A 17,916-nucleotide genomic window follows, 5' to 3' on the forward strand; every position below is an offset into this window, starting at 1 on the left:
CCTTATGATGTCGGACTGTCTCTGAAGCTCTAGATGTAGCTTTGAAAACTTGGCCAATTACATTACGTTTCCTTGGAGGCATTGTTACAGCAATCACAGCATAGTGTGATATCATTCCCCAAGCTTCACGCAATTGGTCAAAGCAATATCTCACTTTTTCGATGATTCTTTACATATCACCCCCCTTCCCACCCTCACTGTGTTTGTTCCCAGATAGTAATTGATATGTATACCAAGTTTGGTTGAAATCGCTCCATTTGTTTTGGAGTTATGCTGGAACATACATACATACATCCGATTTTTGTGTGTGTGTATATAGATAGATAGATAATATCATAAGAAATTATACAACTTACCATAATGCAGAATCATTGGAAGCCCTGAGCTTGCAGAACCCAGATGACCCCTGCCAACCCTTCCCCCTGTGCAGCATCTTTCCATCTCTCACTCGCATCCCATCCCGCACAGAAGAACCCCACCAACCCTCCCACCGCAAGGCCGACATGCCTCCATTCCAAACAGCAACAGCAGCACTGAACAGGCTGCTTCGCTGCCTTCCCCACTGGGGCCTTTCCTGTGCTGCCACATCACTGATGATGTCATTAGTGAGGCGGCAGCAGAGGGAACGCCCTGGTGGGGTTCTGCTGGGAAGGAGGGATGAAAAGATGTTGCGCAATGGGGATCTTTTCTTGCCTGGCTGTCAGACGACCGCGGACCGGGGTTTGGGGACCCCTGGCTTAAAGATCCACACTGTTCATGGCAAAAAAGAAAGAAGACTGCATCACATAACTTTATTGGCATGACAATTTAACGTGTGTTGTCAAAGTAATACATTTTGCTGCTAAGTTCAAAAGACAGAGAATACTGGAAGAGTAGTGGGCCAGGAAGGGGTGAAGAGCTGGGGGAAAGAATATGTTGCTGTGAAGAGCTGGAGGAGGGGAAGCAAGGCTGGGTAGTGGTTTTAAGCACTGGGAGTAGAGCTGTGAGAAAAGGAATAGATGGGGCTGGGAATGGATGAAGGGGAATTGAAAGTGTCTGGCTGGAGGTGAAAAAGCTTTGTGTAAAAGGCATAAAGCAGTACTAAAAGAAAGAGAGATTGTGTGATGGGGACAAAAACTGGCAGCAGAACTATGTGAGAGGAATAAAAACAGGCTGTGAAGGGAGGAGAGCATGGGCTGCAATGGGGAAGGGAGCTGAGAGAAGGAGATTATGATAGAGGAGAGAGGAAGAAGAGCAGGCAGAGAGAGCACAAGGTGCAGAGGGAAGAGGAGCTAGAAAAGATGTCATGATGGAGAAAAAGATGAGAAATGGCATCAGGGGGTGAGACTAGAATGAAGTAAGATGAGAGGAGAGACAGGCTATGGGGTGACATACATATGGAGGAAAACAATGAAAGGTTGCCTGGAAAATAATTCATAAAAGAGAAGGAACATGAAAACTTGAAAGCAGAGAGGAAATGAGAGAAGGCCAAGAATAAACAGACAGGATAGAAAACTACTGGCACAAAGGCCGGAAAATTGTTTCTTTTAAGTTTAGTAAACATTTAGGGCTAGCTTGGCAGGGTCAAGGGTGGGGAATAGGTGGTATTTTGCCCTTCTCCAGCTTACAGCATAACTAGGAAAAACAGAAGTGGTTCACATTTGCGTGACATTTACCTTTAAATACTTTGGTGCAGTATTTTCACTACTCTTCTTTATTTTTGTCTGTTTCCTCTTGACAGCTGTGCTTGATTTTAACATTATGTGCTGCATTCTGGGTAAGTCTCCCATCAGATGCCATTTTGTTTTTCTAACTGGCTAAAGACTTTTCCAAATCCATTTTTGGTTCATTATGATCTGATTTCTCCAATGAAAGGCAGCTTGAACAGTCACACATGGTGACATCCTCCATGGAAGACGTCAATCATTGTGTATGACTGGTCATGCTTCTCAGACAATATCTCTGTTAACATAGCAAAGCTATGTTCCTCAGAGCAGCCCCATTGCTGCTGTTTGTGGCCAAGGAGGAAAAGGGCATACTGTTGCTGAGAAATATATGGTCCCTCACTACCTGAGATGGGCTTTAGAGCTGCTGGAAATGCCTTAGATACCAATAGAATTTATACTGAAATTGTTCTGAAAAGTAGTCTTGAAAGTGAAACAAATATTTAGTATAAATCTGGATAAAGTGCAAATAGTTAAAACTGAGAATTGAAAATATCTATCCATAAATATTCAGACCTGGAAAAAATACTGCAAAGTCAGAAGTTATTCAGAGGCCTACAGGACTACAAGTAGTAGATAATCCACCAATCACAAATGATCAAGATAGTAGAGTACCTGGAGAATTTTGGTAGAAACAAGACTTCTTCGTTTTTATAAAATTCTGTATATATCTCTGTACATACAGTACAATCATTATTTGTATATACTGCTTTAACGGTTTGTTTTTGGACAGGCAGAATGGTTTATGAATGAGGCACCCCAAGTACCTAAGGATTGTCTCCATTCCTTCCCTTTCAAAGGTGCTTTATTTGTTTTGTTTATTGATTTTTTTCCCTTCAGCAACTGCAATGTAGATAAATCTTAAGGGAAAATGGCTTCACACCTCTAACAATTTGGAATCCTCTCCAGAAATAGAACCAGAAAATGTGCCTTATTGATAATACTTTTTGTTAAAATCCATTAGACTCTGCCCTTAAAAATTTACTTTTTATTTAAGAAATGCTGTAATTTTCCTTAACAAAAAAAATCACATTATCAGCATTTAGCTTAGTCTATATAAAACATTTCTGAATCTAACATGAACTAACTGATACTGGTGCCAACCTATTAAAAATTTCCTTGTGGATATGAAGATTTGGGGGGAAGGTTGTGTGTTTAAAAAAATATGTATATAAATCTGATGGTTTGATGTTGTCTTGTCTCTTTTGTTTTCTAGTGGCATAATAAAGGACTTGTGCTGCTTTTCTGCCTCCTTCAGTTCCTTGCCATGACATGGTATGTTTAAGCTTTTAAACCTGTTTCTGAGGCTTAGGGCTTCATACAGAGGGATCTGCATCTGATTCTTGATTGGAATGCTCCAAAAACATCAACACCAAAATAACGCATTAGGGAAATTTTGGTGCAAGAAATTGAGAATACTTGAAAGGTATTAACGTAGAACAAAATCTTTTCCAGAGAAAGGAAAATGGTAAAACCAGAGAACATAATTTGAGGTTGAGGGGTGGTAGACTCAAGAGCAATATAAGGAAATTCTTCTTTACGGAGAGGGTTGTGGATGCCTGGAATGTGCTCCTGAGAGAGGTGGTGGAGTTCAAAAAAACATGGGATGAACACAGAGGATCTAGAATCAGAAAATAATAGTAAATATTGAAGAACTAAGGCCAGTACTGGGCAGACTTGCACGGTCTGTGTCTGTATCTGCCGTTTGGTGGAGGATGGACTGGGGAGGCCTTCTATGGTTGGTAGGATATAGATTGACTGAAGTGAGCTTTGACGGAGACTAGTAGTTGGAACCTAAGAACAGTACCGGGCAGAGCTTTGGATTCTTGCCCAGAAATAGCTAAGAAGAAGAAGGAAAAAAAAACCCTCAACAAATTTTTAGATTGAATCAGATTGGGCAGACTATGGTTGTATTAAGATTTTAGAATGAAGATGGTGGCAAACTAGGTGGGGGGTTTCCCCCTTTCAGAAGGAGGAGAATTAAATACTGCTTACGCTTAGTGGCGAGCAAAGGGATTCACTGGAAGTGACTGGAATGAAGAGGGAAGCTGCCTCTTTTTCATGAGGGCAGCAGGAGAGCTAATGTTGGCCTTTGCTTCTTTATTATGATGGGAAATAAGCTAGAGACACAGGTTTAAACTAGATCTTAGCTAGAGAAAGATGACCTGGTACTGGAATTGCTATCCTATAGGTAAGGAACATGATGTAATTTTATAATTAAAATTAATGCTAGTTGAATTTTGCATAATACATTGTGCTAAAATCAAATTTTTATTATAGGTACAGTCTGTCTTACATACCATTTGCAAGGTAAGCATTTAGTTCTTTTGGTTGGTCTTGGGCTGGGCATGCAATTTTATCCCATTTCTGATTCAAATTTGAGTAATTACCCTTTAGGTTCTGATGAAAGGAATTGGATGCCTTGCATTTGGCTAGGTGATAGGGTTTCCAGATAAGTCAGTTTTGCTCTTACCATGTCAACAACGAATCTCATCCTAAGATAGTAGCCTCCATAGAAGTCTATTCTCATTATTCACGGTAATGTGGTTTGTGAAATCGCAAATAACGAAATGCTGAGTCAGTGGGAAAATACAAGTTAAGTTCCAGCAGTACACCTTGCTCCTCAAAACCATGATAAGTAAACTGTAGATCCTACTAGGAGAATAAGGTTAGGTTCATGCCCCCTTCCCATACCTGTTGCTGGTCTCCCTTGGGCCTGCTATAAGCCCCAGTAGTCCAGCCGGGTCAGAAGCAATCCCTCCCACCTCCTGTCCAGGCTGACACTGAAACCTCCCACCTCTCGAACCTGTAAAGCCTACCTTAAAAGCCCTGTTGGTCTAGCAGTGAACAAGGGCAAGAGCGATCTTCTACTCTACTGCCCCATGCAGAGATGCTATCTAAAATGGCTGCCACAAGTTCCCGTGGCTACCTCACGAGACAACAGGAACTCGTGGCAGCCATATTAGATAGCTTCTCTTCATGGGACAGGAGCATAGGAAGACCACTCCTGTCCTGGTTCATCGTGGTATCACCAGGGTTTTTAAAGGTAAGCTTTACAGGTCTGAGAGGCGGGTGGTTTGAGTCAGCCGGGACAGGAGGTGGGAGGGATCACTCCTGTCCCAGCTCACCTCTGAACCACCGGGGTCTTACAGCAGGCCCAGGGTTAGGCCTGCAAGGCTTCAGGGGAGGGAGAGTTTTCTGGGCACCAGGCAAACACAGTGGAGTAAATGGAGAATATTGGTTGCAATTGATGCAATCACAGATAAGCAAATTCACACAACGGACTATACTTACAAAGAGAGTTCATAAGAAGTAACATATAGGCAACTTATTGAGATGTGCTTAAAAATTCCTTTTAATGAAACCTGTAGTTCCCAATATGATGGACAATTTTTCTGTATCTGCTTCATTTTCTTGGTCTCTGACTGCAGTGCATGGCACTGGACAACTCGCTTAATCTTCCTTCCATTGCCTCAGGTACAAAACAGATGATGAGCCCACTAAGGGCAGAGAAAGTACCTGCAGAAGTGTATAATTTTGAAACATAGAAACATAGAAAAAAGCAGCAGAAAAGGGCTATAGCCCACCAAGTCTGCCCATTCCAAGTATCCCCTCCCCTGAATTTACTCCCTTAAAGATCCCACGTGAGTATCCCATTTTCTCTTAAAATCTGTCACGCTGCTGGCCTTTATCACCTGGAGTGGGAGTCTGTTCCAATGATCCACTACTCTTTCGGTGAAGAAGTACTTCCTGGAGTCGCCATGAAACTTCCCTCCCCTGATTTTCAGCGGATGCCCTCTGGTGGTCGAGGGTCCCATGAGCCAGAAGATATCATCTTCTGATTCGATGCGTCCCGTGATGTACATATATGTTTCAATCATATCTCCCTGTTCTCTTCTTTCCTCAAGTGAGTACAGCCGCAATTTTTTAAATCTTTCTTCATACGTGAATTTATATAAATCACTTTGGTTGTACCCACAGAAAGGCAGTATATCGAATCATCATCCTTTATTTGAAGATCATCTTCTTCTTTTTTTTTCCTCCATTCAATGCACAGCATAATCATTTGTCACTGATAGATACTTCTATCTGTGTTGTTCTTCTGCTTGTCTCTCTACCATGTTCACTTTTCTTATATCAAACTTTTTATCCTTCTTGTATCAAGCTTTTTATCCATTTGAATGGGAATGTCCTAGGTAATCTTAACTTCTTCATTTTCCATAATTCTTTTAGGGTCACGATCCCAATGCTTTTTCCAGTACAGTGATGTTGTAGTGATCAGTTTCCAAGAAGAACATAAGCATTGACATTCTGGATCAAAACCAAGATTCATGTATTCCAGTATCATGCTTCCTGACCAAGTCAGGTTACAGTTATCTGGCAGAATCCCAAAAGTAGTAGGATTCCCCCAGGAATAAGCAGTGGCTTTCCCTGGGATGAGATGTGCCTTTCCATGTATAAATCTTCTCTCATTAGAACTTTAAAGCCAGTCTGTGTAACATTTTTTAGATATTCTTTTACAGAATTTAGATATGTTGGCTTTTAAAGTTTTTACCTATGCTTGCTGTCAACCATCTTTTGCCCTGCAATTCTGGTTGTCTCATCTCAAAAAAAGATGTAGTGGAATTAGAAATGGTATAGATAGGATAATGAAAATGATAAAAGGGATGGGCTGACTTCCCTATGAGGAAAGGCTAAAGCAGGTAGGGCTTTTCAGCTTGGAGAAGAGACAGCTCAGGGAAGATATGATACGAGGTCTATAAAATACTGAGTGGAGTGGAATAGGCAGATGTGAATCACTTTACTCATTTCAGAAATACTAGGACTTGGGGCATGTAATGAAGCTACTAAGTAGTAGATTAAAACAAACCAGAGAAAATATTTCATCACTCAATATATAACTAAATTCTGTAATTCATTGTCTGAGAATGTGGTGAAAGCAGTTAGCTTAACAGGGTTTAAAAAGGTTTGGATAATTTCCTAAAAGAAAAGTCAATAAGCCAGTATTAAGATGCACTTGAGATAATCCAGTGCTTATTCCTAGGATAAGCAGCAAAAATTCTGTTTAACTCTTTAGGATTATGCCAGGTACTTGTGAACTGGGTTGACCACTGTTGGAAACAGGATACTGGGCTTGATGGACCTTCAGTCTGTCCCAGTATGGCACCTCTTATGTTCCTATGAGCTGCAGCTAACAATCTCTCATCCTTTGTGTCATTTCACTTCTTTGTAACCATTTTTGTAGCAGTTTTGACTGACATGCTGTTCTTGGAATAACACTTTGTATTTCCACTGTGCTTGTGGATTTGCCACTGTTTTTATTTTACTGAGCGAATTCTTTGACAAGTTTTTCTCTCTTGTTTTGTAAGTTGAGAATCCAGCAGTGCACAGAGCAAAGTAAACGCTCATTCCTTCTACTTGTTGGAATGTTTGTCTAAATTTAATCAGGACGATGGACTTTGGATAGTTGATGAGTGGCCTAGTGGTTAGAGCAGCTGCCTCAGCACCCTGAGGTTGTGAGTTTGATTCCCACTGCAGCTCCTTGTGACTCTGGGCAAGTTACGTAATGCTTCATTGCCCCAGGTACAAATAAGTACCTGTCTAAAATATGTAAACCACTTTTATTGTAACCACACAGAAAAAGTGGTGTCCCTTGGTTGGCTATAAGGTTGTATATGTTACTGCATTTACTAATAAACAACGCCTGCATCTTGTACATTGTCTGCAGTCTGTTTGTTGTTTTTTGGTATCAAGTCCCATCCCCTTTATCCTTTAGTTTAATTCATCATTGTTTTCGGCATAGTTGGACCTGTCGAAGCTGCTAAGTTGGCCTGGAGATCCAAGATAGTAGTTCCAGAGTTATAATCTGTCTTTGAGGTCCATTCCTCTCTTTTTAGCTCAAGAAATAGTGTCTTGGCTTATTTTTGATTCTTGGATATTACTTAATGGATATGGAGGAGTTTCTTGTTCATACATCCAGTTTTTCAAGATCTTTAAGAAGCCAGTCTAGAATTCCAAAGCTGTGCAAGAATACAGAAGTTGCTGTGTCGAAAGTGACTTGACAGAGGAAAGGACCTACCGGGGCTGGCCATGAACAACCTGTTTACAGTGCTGCCTCTGCTAATCAGCTATAGCTGTTGCTTCAGGAAAGGGAGGGAGGGGGTTGGCGGGTCAGGACCGCTGCTGCTTTGGGGGAGGGGTTGGCGGTCAGGACTGCTACTGCTGCTGCTTCCAGGCTGGAGGGAGAAAGGAGGGTTGGCAAGTCAGGACTGCTGCCAATGCTGCTTTGGGGGCTGACGGGAGGAACACAGGGGGCGTTTTGAGACAGGAAGGATGATATTTTTTTTTTCTGGTGATTTTTTTTTGCCGGTTGGGTGAGAGTGTTGGTTGCTTGAGTCCCGGATAATTGGGATTCTACTGTGATTGTTTTGAGTCGATCATTGGTCACTCCATCTGGGCCCTGGCTCTTTATAACTCACTTTCCAACTCCTGTTACTTGAGACCATGCCATAGCTTTTTTTTAGATTTGTCTTTTCCAATTTCTCTCATATTCTGGGTAGCCATTCTGTTTCTTGGTTATGCTCTACAGTTTGCTTATATAATGTTTCAGCTTTAAGTGACCATGTTTTTTTATTGTGCTGATGCTATTCTCATTTTTGTTTTCTGTGGGTTTTTTTTGTGCTTTACCTACTTCATTAAGGCAGCATGTTTCAGTTTTGTTTTGGATCATTCTCATTATCTTAGATGGGTATCTCTAAAAGGGATCGATATCAATCAGGGATACATTTACCTACAATGATTTTATTTTTCCTTCAATACATTTTTTTCCCCAAGTAGGAAGTTTTTTTTCTTTTCCTATGGCCTTCCATCCTTGTTGGTAGAATCCTTTTAGTCTTTAAAGCCATAGCCGTATATTCATCTTACTTATAAACATTCCTCTAGATCAGGGGTGACAAAGGCCCTCCTTGAGGGCCGCAATCCAGTCGGGTTTTCAGGATTTCCCCCAATGAATATGCATGAGATCTATTAGCGTACAATGAAAGCAGTGCATGCAAATAGATCTCATGTATATTCATTAGGGAAATCCTGAAAACCCAACTGGATTGCAGCCCTCGAGGAGGGACTTTGACACCCCTGGTCTAGATGTTTAAATTCAGTTTGGCTAATCATTCGCTCTCTTAGAACTCAGCATATTCATCTATTTCCAAATAAGCAAGGAGCTCAGCAATTTCTGCAGGTTTTCTTTTTCCTCTTTAGTTGACTTGTTAGCCCATCTTTTATTTTTCTTGCTCGCTTGTGTTTCTGGGTCTCCCTCTTCCATCTCTACCTCGGCCTTTTCTTTTCTCTTAGTTTCAACCTTTTGCTCTTATGTTGCTTTCCAGATTCCTTCTTTCTCTATATATATATCAGCCGTTCTTCATATGCTTTTCTTTTCCCTAGATACCCCTTCACCTCCTGCTGCTCTTTCTTCTCTCTCTGAACCAGCTTTTCTTCAGTTGTTCTTTGAGGCTCTTCTTTCATCTGGTGCTCTCGCCTCATTCTTCTTTTTCTAGAAAATCCCTCAGTTATTTTTAATTTATCATCAGTCATGTACTACTTTACTTGTAATCTTTCATATTATGGATTTTAAAAATTTGCTTTGGTTGCTTTTTTATGCTTTTCCCTAAAGCAGTATTCCTCTTTCCTCCTATTGTTGGCAGATTTTCTTGGTATACCCGCCTTAATTTTAATTATAGAATTTGTACCATAGAAGCCAGTTTATTATCTCCTCTTTGTCTGCAGGAGTCAACTTAATTATAGTTTATATTCTAAGCTTTTTTTTTTTTCCATTCTCTAACTTCTCTGGTTTTATTTCCTTCTGCATTGGATTCGTGAACAAATTCACTATGTCCTCTATCTGCAGCATGGGGTGTTATTTTCATCTGTGGTATCTGCACAATAGCTACCACCATATCTAGCCCTAGTGTACGAGTATAAGCTACTGTGGTCAAGTTTTTATGCTGTGTTATATGCAACCAAAATGTGTTCCTTCCTTTTCTTACCTTACTTTTAGTATTTATTACCTTATCGAGATTTGGTATAGATTTTATACAACAGTCGCCTCATGAAGCTACTCAGCAAGATTTGAGTAGAAAAATTAATTCTCTTCTCAGATTTAGCAGCAGCATTAGCTGGTGAATTGCTGTTGGGTTTAGTGGGGGGGGGGGGGGGGGGTTGCACTTTCCTCCGATTCCTTTGTGTTTCACATCCCTTTGTGATTTTCTTATTTGTTTGAGACTCCCACTGGATAAGTATGTGTTTGTGGCAATGAATTTTATATTTCAAATCTAGTTATATTCTACAAGATTATTCTTTCTTGATCCCTAAGATGACAATTGGAGCAAATGCTGGATGCTGTTTGTTAAAATATCTTCTACTCTGAATGTTTTTTTTGCTGTGTTTTGCCTTTCTTTATGCTTGGTCCACCTGGGCTAAAGTCTCCTATTCTTTTGTGACAGGGAAGAGAATATGAACCTGAACCACTATGGGTTGACATTCTCTTCCTCCTCAGTTGATAACACAAATATTGTGGGAGTTTATCCCTGAGGTACAACCAACTACATCTTTCTTCATCTGCATCCTGAGATGAGTTGGTAGGCCTCACTTTTTGTTCATTGGCTAAGATTTCCCTTAATCTGACTTTATATGATAAGATATGATGTACAAGTGTCAGGCAGTGCAGGGACCAGCTTTATTCCTAAGACAGAAGCCAGTAGTCTAAACTAGTGACTGCTGTCATAAGCACAGACATTTTTAGGGTTTAATAGTGTCACCCTTATTAAGCCACCTGCAAATAACAGACAGTCAAGGAGTTGCTTGAATACTCAAGGTATGTGTGTTTGTACAGTGTTTTAACTAAATATGTTTTTATCTTCCAACAGAGATGCGGTGAAGAAGTGTTTTTCTGCTTGTTTGTCCTGAAAGTTGTCTAGAAGGATCCAGAATCTTGTGATCTTTGACCAAACTGTGCTAGGATGCTGTCTAGTTAATGAATGTAAATTCTTGCCGTTTGTGTCTTTGGTGAGTGTACCAGTTTGCTTATGCTGACTTCATATACACTGAGACCTCTCTCTAGGGCTAGACCACTGCCTTTCTGTGCATATCAAAAAAATCTCTTCTGATTCGTCCCACAATTGGACTAATATGCCCAGATCCAGTAATCCATCTTATATAAAGGAAAGCACATGGACTTCTCTACTGATGCACTTTGTATAATGGACACATGTGATACTGAAGGACAACACACAGGATATGTTAAGTCAAAATGTAATTTAGCTACTTTGCTGCTCCCTCACCTCTTTTATCCAGGTTTAGTCTTAGGACTTTTGAAATAACTGACACAAGACCCAACTGCCATCACCCCCTGACAAGAAACCACGTATGTTCATGATGATGGAAATCCTTACAACACAATAATGATGATCGCAGCCAGACAACAGTTTGTCCATTCTGATGGTGAAAAATTTCAGCTGTTAAGGCTTGATTGTTGGCCACATTCTGTGGTAATTTTGCAGATACCATTAAATCACTCTTATTTGGACTTCCTTTTCCAGTTAAAATCAAGGCTAGACCCTTATTCCAGGAGCATTTATTCACACCTACATGGGACATTTTCCTTTATTCCACTCAGACTGATTTGAACTAGTCATTGCAGAGACAGTCCTTAATGCAAGGCCATGTACCAGGGCTCCTTTTAAGAAAACCTACTTCAGGAGCTCTGAATCTAGCCTTGAATTATTTACCATGATGACTATGAATTCGTCCCTTGCTCTAGGGCAGGGGTGTTCAACCTTTTGGCTGAAAAAAAATGTTTCTGGGGCTCCGCAAACGCTGCAGCAAGACAGAGGAGGGAGCCGGCAAGACAGTAAACACCCAGGGGCAGCAGAGTAAAACACTGCATCGACCAGGACCTCACAAAATACTTCACTGGGCCGCATGCGACCCTCAGGCCGCAGGTTGGACACCCCTGCTCTAGGGGCTCTAAGGGCTGCTTCCTAAAGAAAAGGAGATCTTGAATTGAACAGTATCCCATAATGCTGTACAGTAAGGCTAAAATAGATATCAGAAAGTTCTCTGGAATTCAGTTCTTTCTTTTAGGCCTGAGTTTTTGACTGATGGGACGTTTTCTAACCTTACTGCGATTAAGTATGTATCTCCTCAATTATTGTCTGGATCCTGAGGCTTTGGTGCCCTCTGCTGGATTTTGTATAGCTGAGAATAAATCATGAGAATTGGGACTGAAATGGTGGAGGTCAGATGTTTCTTGTATAGTTTGATAATTCCACACAGCTCCAATTAGGAATTAAGTCTGGCAGAATGTACCTAATGAACAAAGAGCCAGTATAGTGCTGAAATCTTGTGCTTATTATCTTGAACGGGGATAAAAATCTTAGATTCCTAAACCTAATTGTTATGGAATTTGTTAAAGCCTGACTGGCTCACAGGTTGTCATAACCAAAATGTCTGTTTTGATAATAGTCCAATATTTATTATGTAAATCCTGAAAAAATGTACCTCTTTACAGTACTTAATGACTGGTATTTGCCATCCTGCAATATAATATTTCAAATGTGTTGTGATCCAACAGTCAGTCAGATTATCACTTGCTAATTTAATTTATGGACATTTTGTAAACCTGAATGGTTGTGAGATCACACGACAGGTTTAAAGATCTCTGAAAGTAGGTTGGGAAGCACCATTTGAAGCGTTTCCTCAGTTTTGCTGTTCTTGCATTTATAAATGTCACTTGCAGCTTCCTTAATTTGCCAGTGAGCATCCTGTATGTTATTGATATCTGTTATAGTAATATAAATGGAAGGCACTAAGGTAGGGAGCATTCTACACTGCCTTCTTCTGCTTCATATGCCAAAATAACATTTAATTTATCCTTAACTTGTACACTAGATGGAGTAGCAATGTGCTGCCTACAGAAGCAAAGCTGAATAACTTGGCACTTGACTATATGTACAGTAAATCTACATTTTTTCCCCTGGAAATCAGGGTCTGCATAAAGGCCTCTGCATTTTATAAATGCTTGTGGTATGCCTGTGATAAAGCCACAGGGTCATGAGGAGGCCATTATGCTGCTGCTCTGTGGCTTCCATCTGTTGCCTGCCAAGTTTAGATGATAGGTACTTTTATTTAAACACATTACTGCTTTAGAGACTAACTTAGATGTGGTAAAATGATATATTTTACTTTTAACATCCAGCTTTTTGCCCTGAGCAGTACTGAGTGCATAAAAATGGAGTCTGAGCTGGGGAGGGAGCAGCCATGGTTAGGAAGCCCGACTGTCATCCAGAAGATTTCTGTTTTACCCCAGTGACTTCTTTCAAGGGCAGGGATAATTTGCCTCTATATTTAATGGGTAGTTGCTAGGAAATAGTGAACTGTCTAGTGTACAAGTCAAGGATAAATTAAATGTTTCAGACATGGTATTTAGTAAGAAAAAGGCTCAAAACTTAAACTGAGCTCTGTTTACGGTGAAGATCAGTAGTTCCTCTTATCCAATTTTGTAGTACAGTGCCATGTCAAAATACTGCTGATCACTATGGAGAGGAAGACATGTTTGTAATTCCATTAGAAATAATTTTTGATTAGGGCACTGAAGCAAATATCTGAGTCCCCTTTTTGAATTCAGTATGGATGAAAATGATCATTCATAGAGCACTGACAAGAGGGAGAAATTCTGTAAAGCAGGTGCTCAGTCAAACAAGAAAAGGGATCATAAAAGTGCAAAGAAACCAACAAAACAGTACAAACAGCCTCAATAATAGTAATGGGCTGACTGTCACACTGACAGGGGGCAACTAGAGTGTTTTTTTGGGCGGACTTTGGGTACTTTAGGATCTGGTCTGGGGTTCCCCAAGAATATTTTAAATCGGGGCTTCCTGCTGAAACATGGACCGTGTCGGATCACATACATTAAAGTCATCTTTCTCCCTATTCTCGAGGCTGTTTTATGCTGTTTTGTTGGTTTGTAATGTAGGTGCTAACATTTATGCTCTGATTATGTACATAAACATTTTAGAAAATGCATATATGTGCACGCATAAAACATGTAAAATGCAAAAAATTATGCCTAAGCACTGTCCTGTACATATGTTCATATCTTTCATAAGGATCCTTTCAGTAAGCTACGGTAAAAAGTGGCCTTGACATGCTCTTATGCAGGGTTTCCCCATGCGTTAAGCTTGTTCTAGCAGACAAAAAATTACACTTTTTCCCCCCATTTTCCAAATTAATGGCCAAACACTAATGTTGCCATTCATGCACAACTGTTACCAAAACTTAGGTAGCAGTAAGGGCTCTTGTGCTGATTGACACGCAGTAATGCGGCTGTGCAACTCGTTTATACTGTCATGCCCACTTTCCACCCCCAGATATACTTCCTCCGAGAAACTTTTTTTAGTTCATGGTTTGTATGAGCACATTGGACTTCTACCACAGGATACCTCGGTGCTTCCCACAGTAAGCCCTTTTAAGCTGTGGTAAGTGCAAGCCACCTCTTACCATGGCTTATTAAAAGAAGCTCATAGTGTGTAAGTAATACCTACATGTATGCTTTTATTTCTTTAAAAAAAAAAAATCCGAACAAAACAACTATAAGTAGAAACGGTTCAAGAATTGTTTTCCCTTTCTCTCCACCTCCCTCCCCCCCCCCCAATCTAGTTTGTCATCTCCTTTTTCTTATAGAACTGGCACCTCCATCCTGCAGCTCTCTCTTTTCTAGCCAAGCCATATCCTACTTGCTTCAGTTTTTGTGCCATAAATGTACAATCTCTTCCCTGTCCTTTTTATTTATTTCAAATGTTCTATTTGGTGCCAGATGCCAAAAATGTAATGCCCAGAAGAAATCCCTCCCCCCCTAATCTCTGGAATCACCACATACCAACATATGTCACAGACTCGGTTTTTGGGGTATTTTTTGGGGGGGAGGGTTGTAAAAATAGGTGTCAGTAGGGGCTCATGTGGCAACTTTTTTATAATGGCTACATGCCAGTGGCAAAATTAGAATGGGGCCGTTACACGTTTCCCTTCATATTCGTGGGGATTAGGGGTGCAGCCCCCTTGCAAATACTCAAAAAATCGCAAATAACTTTTTCCTTTCATATTTGTAGGATTTTGGGTATAGCCCTTGAAAATACCATAAATTCACAAATAATGTACATTCCCTCCATATTCGCAAGCATAGATTGATTTAAAATAAGTTGTACTGTACACTTTACTGTATTATAAAACTGACCATGTGCAAGCATATATTGTAATCCCATTAAATCATGTAACATGTACCAATCACTTATTTAGGCGGTGTCTTCATCCTCCTCGTCCTGTACATGTTCCGCATGTGATGCAGGAGGAGGAAGATGAAGAGAATAAGTGAGTACCAGGTGCCTCCTCAAGCAGCAGAAGTGAATCATCGGTGTCTTCATTCTCATCATCCTGTACATGTTCTTTATGTGGTAGAGGAGGAGATGAAGTGGGTGCTTCCTCATGGGTGGCTGATATGGATGGGGAGGCAGGGACTCCCAGTATCTTCTTTGTGATTTCAGTCTGGCTCTTCTGCTTCTTCATTTCTTGCTACTTCTGCTAACTCCTTCACCGTCGAGGCGCATACCATGGATGGGTCAATGTCATAAAAATAGTCCATGATAGCATTGAACCTATGCAAATCCTCTGAAATCTTGTTCAATGTAAACTTGTCTTCTGGCACTTCTTCTTCTTCTCCATCCTCTTCTTCATCTTGAATAGTCAGGTCAATTAGTTCATCCTCAGTTAATTTGTCAGCTCTTGTGTCTATTAAAGTCTTGAATATTCCCCAGATCTGTATCTTGAATCCTTCCCCACCCACCTTTTTTGCCAAGTCCATGATGTCTTTCTTAATTTCTTTTGACTGGCTCTGTGGTAATGCCAGTGAACTCCTTTACACATTCAGGCCAAAGATTCTTACAGCACAAGTTCACTATCTCTGGCTTGACAGCTTTCATTGCTCTTTCAGTAATATTGATGGCATCAGCGATAGTAAAGCCCTTCTACATTTTCATGATGATCTCTACGTTGGAGTTTTCTTCCATTGTATGGACAATCCTCTCCATGTAGGGTCTTGAATGGCCTTATTACCTCCTGATCAAGCAGCTGGATGAGAGATGTTGCATTGGGGGGCATGTAGACAACCTCAATACCCTCGGTATAGAACTCAAGTGGTTCTGAGTGTCCGGGGGCATTGTCCAATACCAACAGAATCTTGTATTCCTTTCCCTTACTGGCAATGTATTTTCTTACTTAGGCACAAAACACTGATGAAACCACTCAAGGAACAACATTCTTGTCCAAGCCTTCTTGTTATGCATTCCCTAGGATTGGGTGTTAGTGGCTTTATAAATCAGTGTAGGCTTTATCATATGGCCTACTGCATTTGCACAAAGCAGCATGGTTAGTCTACCCCTTGCAGCCTTTGAATTCTGGTGCTCGCTTATCCTCTCTGCTAATGAAAAGTCCTCAGTGGCATTCTCTTCCAAAATAGAGTGGTTTCATCGTCATTGAATGTTTGCTCAGGTTCATATCCCTTCTCTTCAATAATTTCCTTAAAGGTGGCAGGGAACTCTCTAGCTGCCTCTTGCTTGGCAGATGCTGCTGCTCTCCTGTCACTTTCACATTATGTAGGCTATACCTGTGCCGGAATTTATCAAACAACCCTTTACTAGCCTGAAAGTCTATAGATTACGACAGTTTCCCTTCCCCTTTTTTTCAAGTTCATACAAAGACTTTGCCTTTCCTCTTATCAACACAGAGTCTACAGGAATTCTCTTATAGCAATCCTGCACCCACATAAATGTTTCAGTTTCTTATGAGAGAGATTGCTAACTCTTACAACACGTAATGTCTTTGCACCTGCTGATGTAGCTGCAGCAACGGCTTTATGGATTGACTTTTCCTTCTTTGTGTACTTAACGGTAGATTCATTAATGCCATAATACCGAGCAACTGCAGAGACTGACTTCACTCTATAAAGCAGGTCCAATAATTTAACCTTTCTGGTAAGGTCTTCACTTTTTTTCCCTCTTGGGAGCACTTTCGTTAGCACTAGGAGCCTTACACTTTGTAGCCATACTGCGAATATGGAAGGAGACCTGTTCCTGAAGAAGAGGCAATACCAGATACGGTGAAGTTAAATTTTGTAAAAGAGTTTGCAAAGTAGCCATACAAAAAAAAAAATACACACAATTGCCCGGCATGCTCTGAGAATTCCCAACAAGCTGATCCAGGGCAGTTTTTCCCCCTCTGGTGTAGCTGCAGCAAAATGCAGTCACTGATACTGATCTTTGCCCGACCATGCTGCAACAAATCGCATACTTCTCTGGTGCTGGACTTTTCTTTTGGCATCCCGGGATGATGTCACTAGGGGATGGAGTCAGCTCTGTCTCAGGCGAGATGAAATCACGTGAGAGGCTGCTTTGTTTGGAGCGGCATTCTAAAATGCAGCATGTACTTGCAAGTAAATGAAGTCGCTAGTGCTGAACCCACAAATATGGAGGGAGACCTCTAATTGAGAAAATGAAACACTTGGACATTTTCCGGCTGTGGCACAAATGGCCTTAGTTTGTTGGAAAAGACATGTGTAAGCGGCACACTAAGGCCACTTTTGCTGTGGCTTTAGTAAAAAAAAAAAAAAAACAAACCCTGAGATTCTAAATAGAACTTATAGGGCAATTGGTGAATTGGTGATTCTATAGATTCTATTTGTTTTCTGAACTGGATTCTTCAGGAGGAGAGAGATCTCCAGTAACCAGTGCCTTAAAAAAAATCAAATAAGTTGAGGATAGGGAGAAGAATGCTGCAGGTATTCTTAAAATTAATGAACAAAACATTCCTGCTAAAGAAAAGCGCAATGAGGGGATGATAAACCCTATAAAGCACAACCTTTGATGCTTATAATCAAACATGGAAAAATCCCTTAGAGCGGGGTGTCTCAAACATTTTTAGCTCTGGCACACTAAACAACAAATGTTTTTCATGGCACATTATAGCTGGAATTATAAAATTGCAAAACCAACAACAATTACCTCCCCCCTTACCTTTTACAAAACTGCGCTATTATTTTTTTATCACTGGTCATGGAGGTAATAGCTCCAATGGTCATAGAATTCCTATGATCATCGGAGCTGCTACCACC

General features: G+C 40.6%; 1 protein-coding gene across 2 annotated transcripts in view; it reads left to right on the plus strand.

Moving 5' to 3' along the window:
* SFT2D2 (SFT2 domain containing 2) overlaps positions 1–17,424 on the plus strand; it is a 51,546-nt gene extending 34,122 nt beyond the window's left edge. The window contains exons 5-8 of one of the 2 annotated variants that reach the window (XM_033942409.1): positions 1,721–1,756; positions 2,920–2,978; positions 3,984–4,013; positions 10,625–17,424. In XM_033942409.1, coding sequence (XP_033798300.1) covers positions 1,721–1,756; positions 2,920–2,978; positions 3,984–4,013; positions 10,625–10,664 — 165 coding nt within the window. In that variant the 3' untranslated portion in view covers positions 10,665–17,424. The remainder of the gene's footprint in view (positions 1–1,720; positions 1,757–2,919; positions 2,979–3,983; positions 4,014–10,624) is intronic. The other variant, XM_033942410.1, reaches the window with a different exon arrangement.
* Positions 17,425–17,916: the final 492 nt, after the last annotated feature.

This window comes from Geotrypetes seraphini, chromosome 4 (genome assembly GCF_902459505.1).
Source record: "Geotrypetes seraphini chromosome 4, aGeoSer1.1, whole genome shotgun sequence".
Taxonomy (NCBI): domain Eukaryota; kingdom Metazoa; phylum Chordata; class Amphibia; order Gymnophiona; family Dermophiidae; genus Geotrypetes; species Geotrypetes seraphini.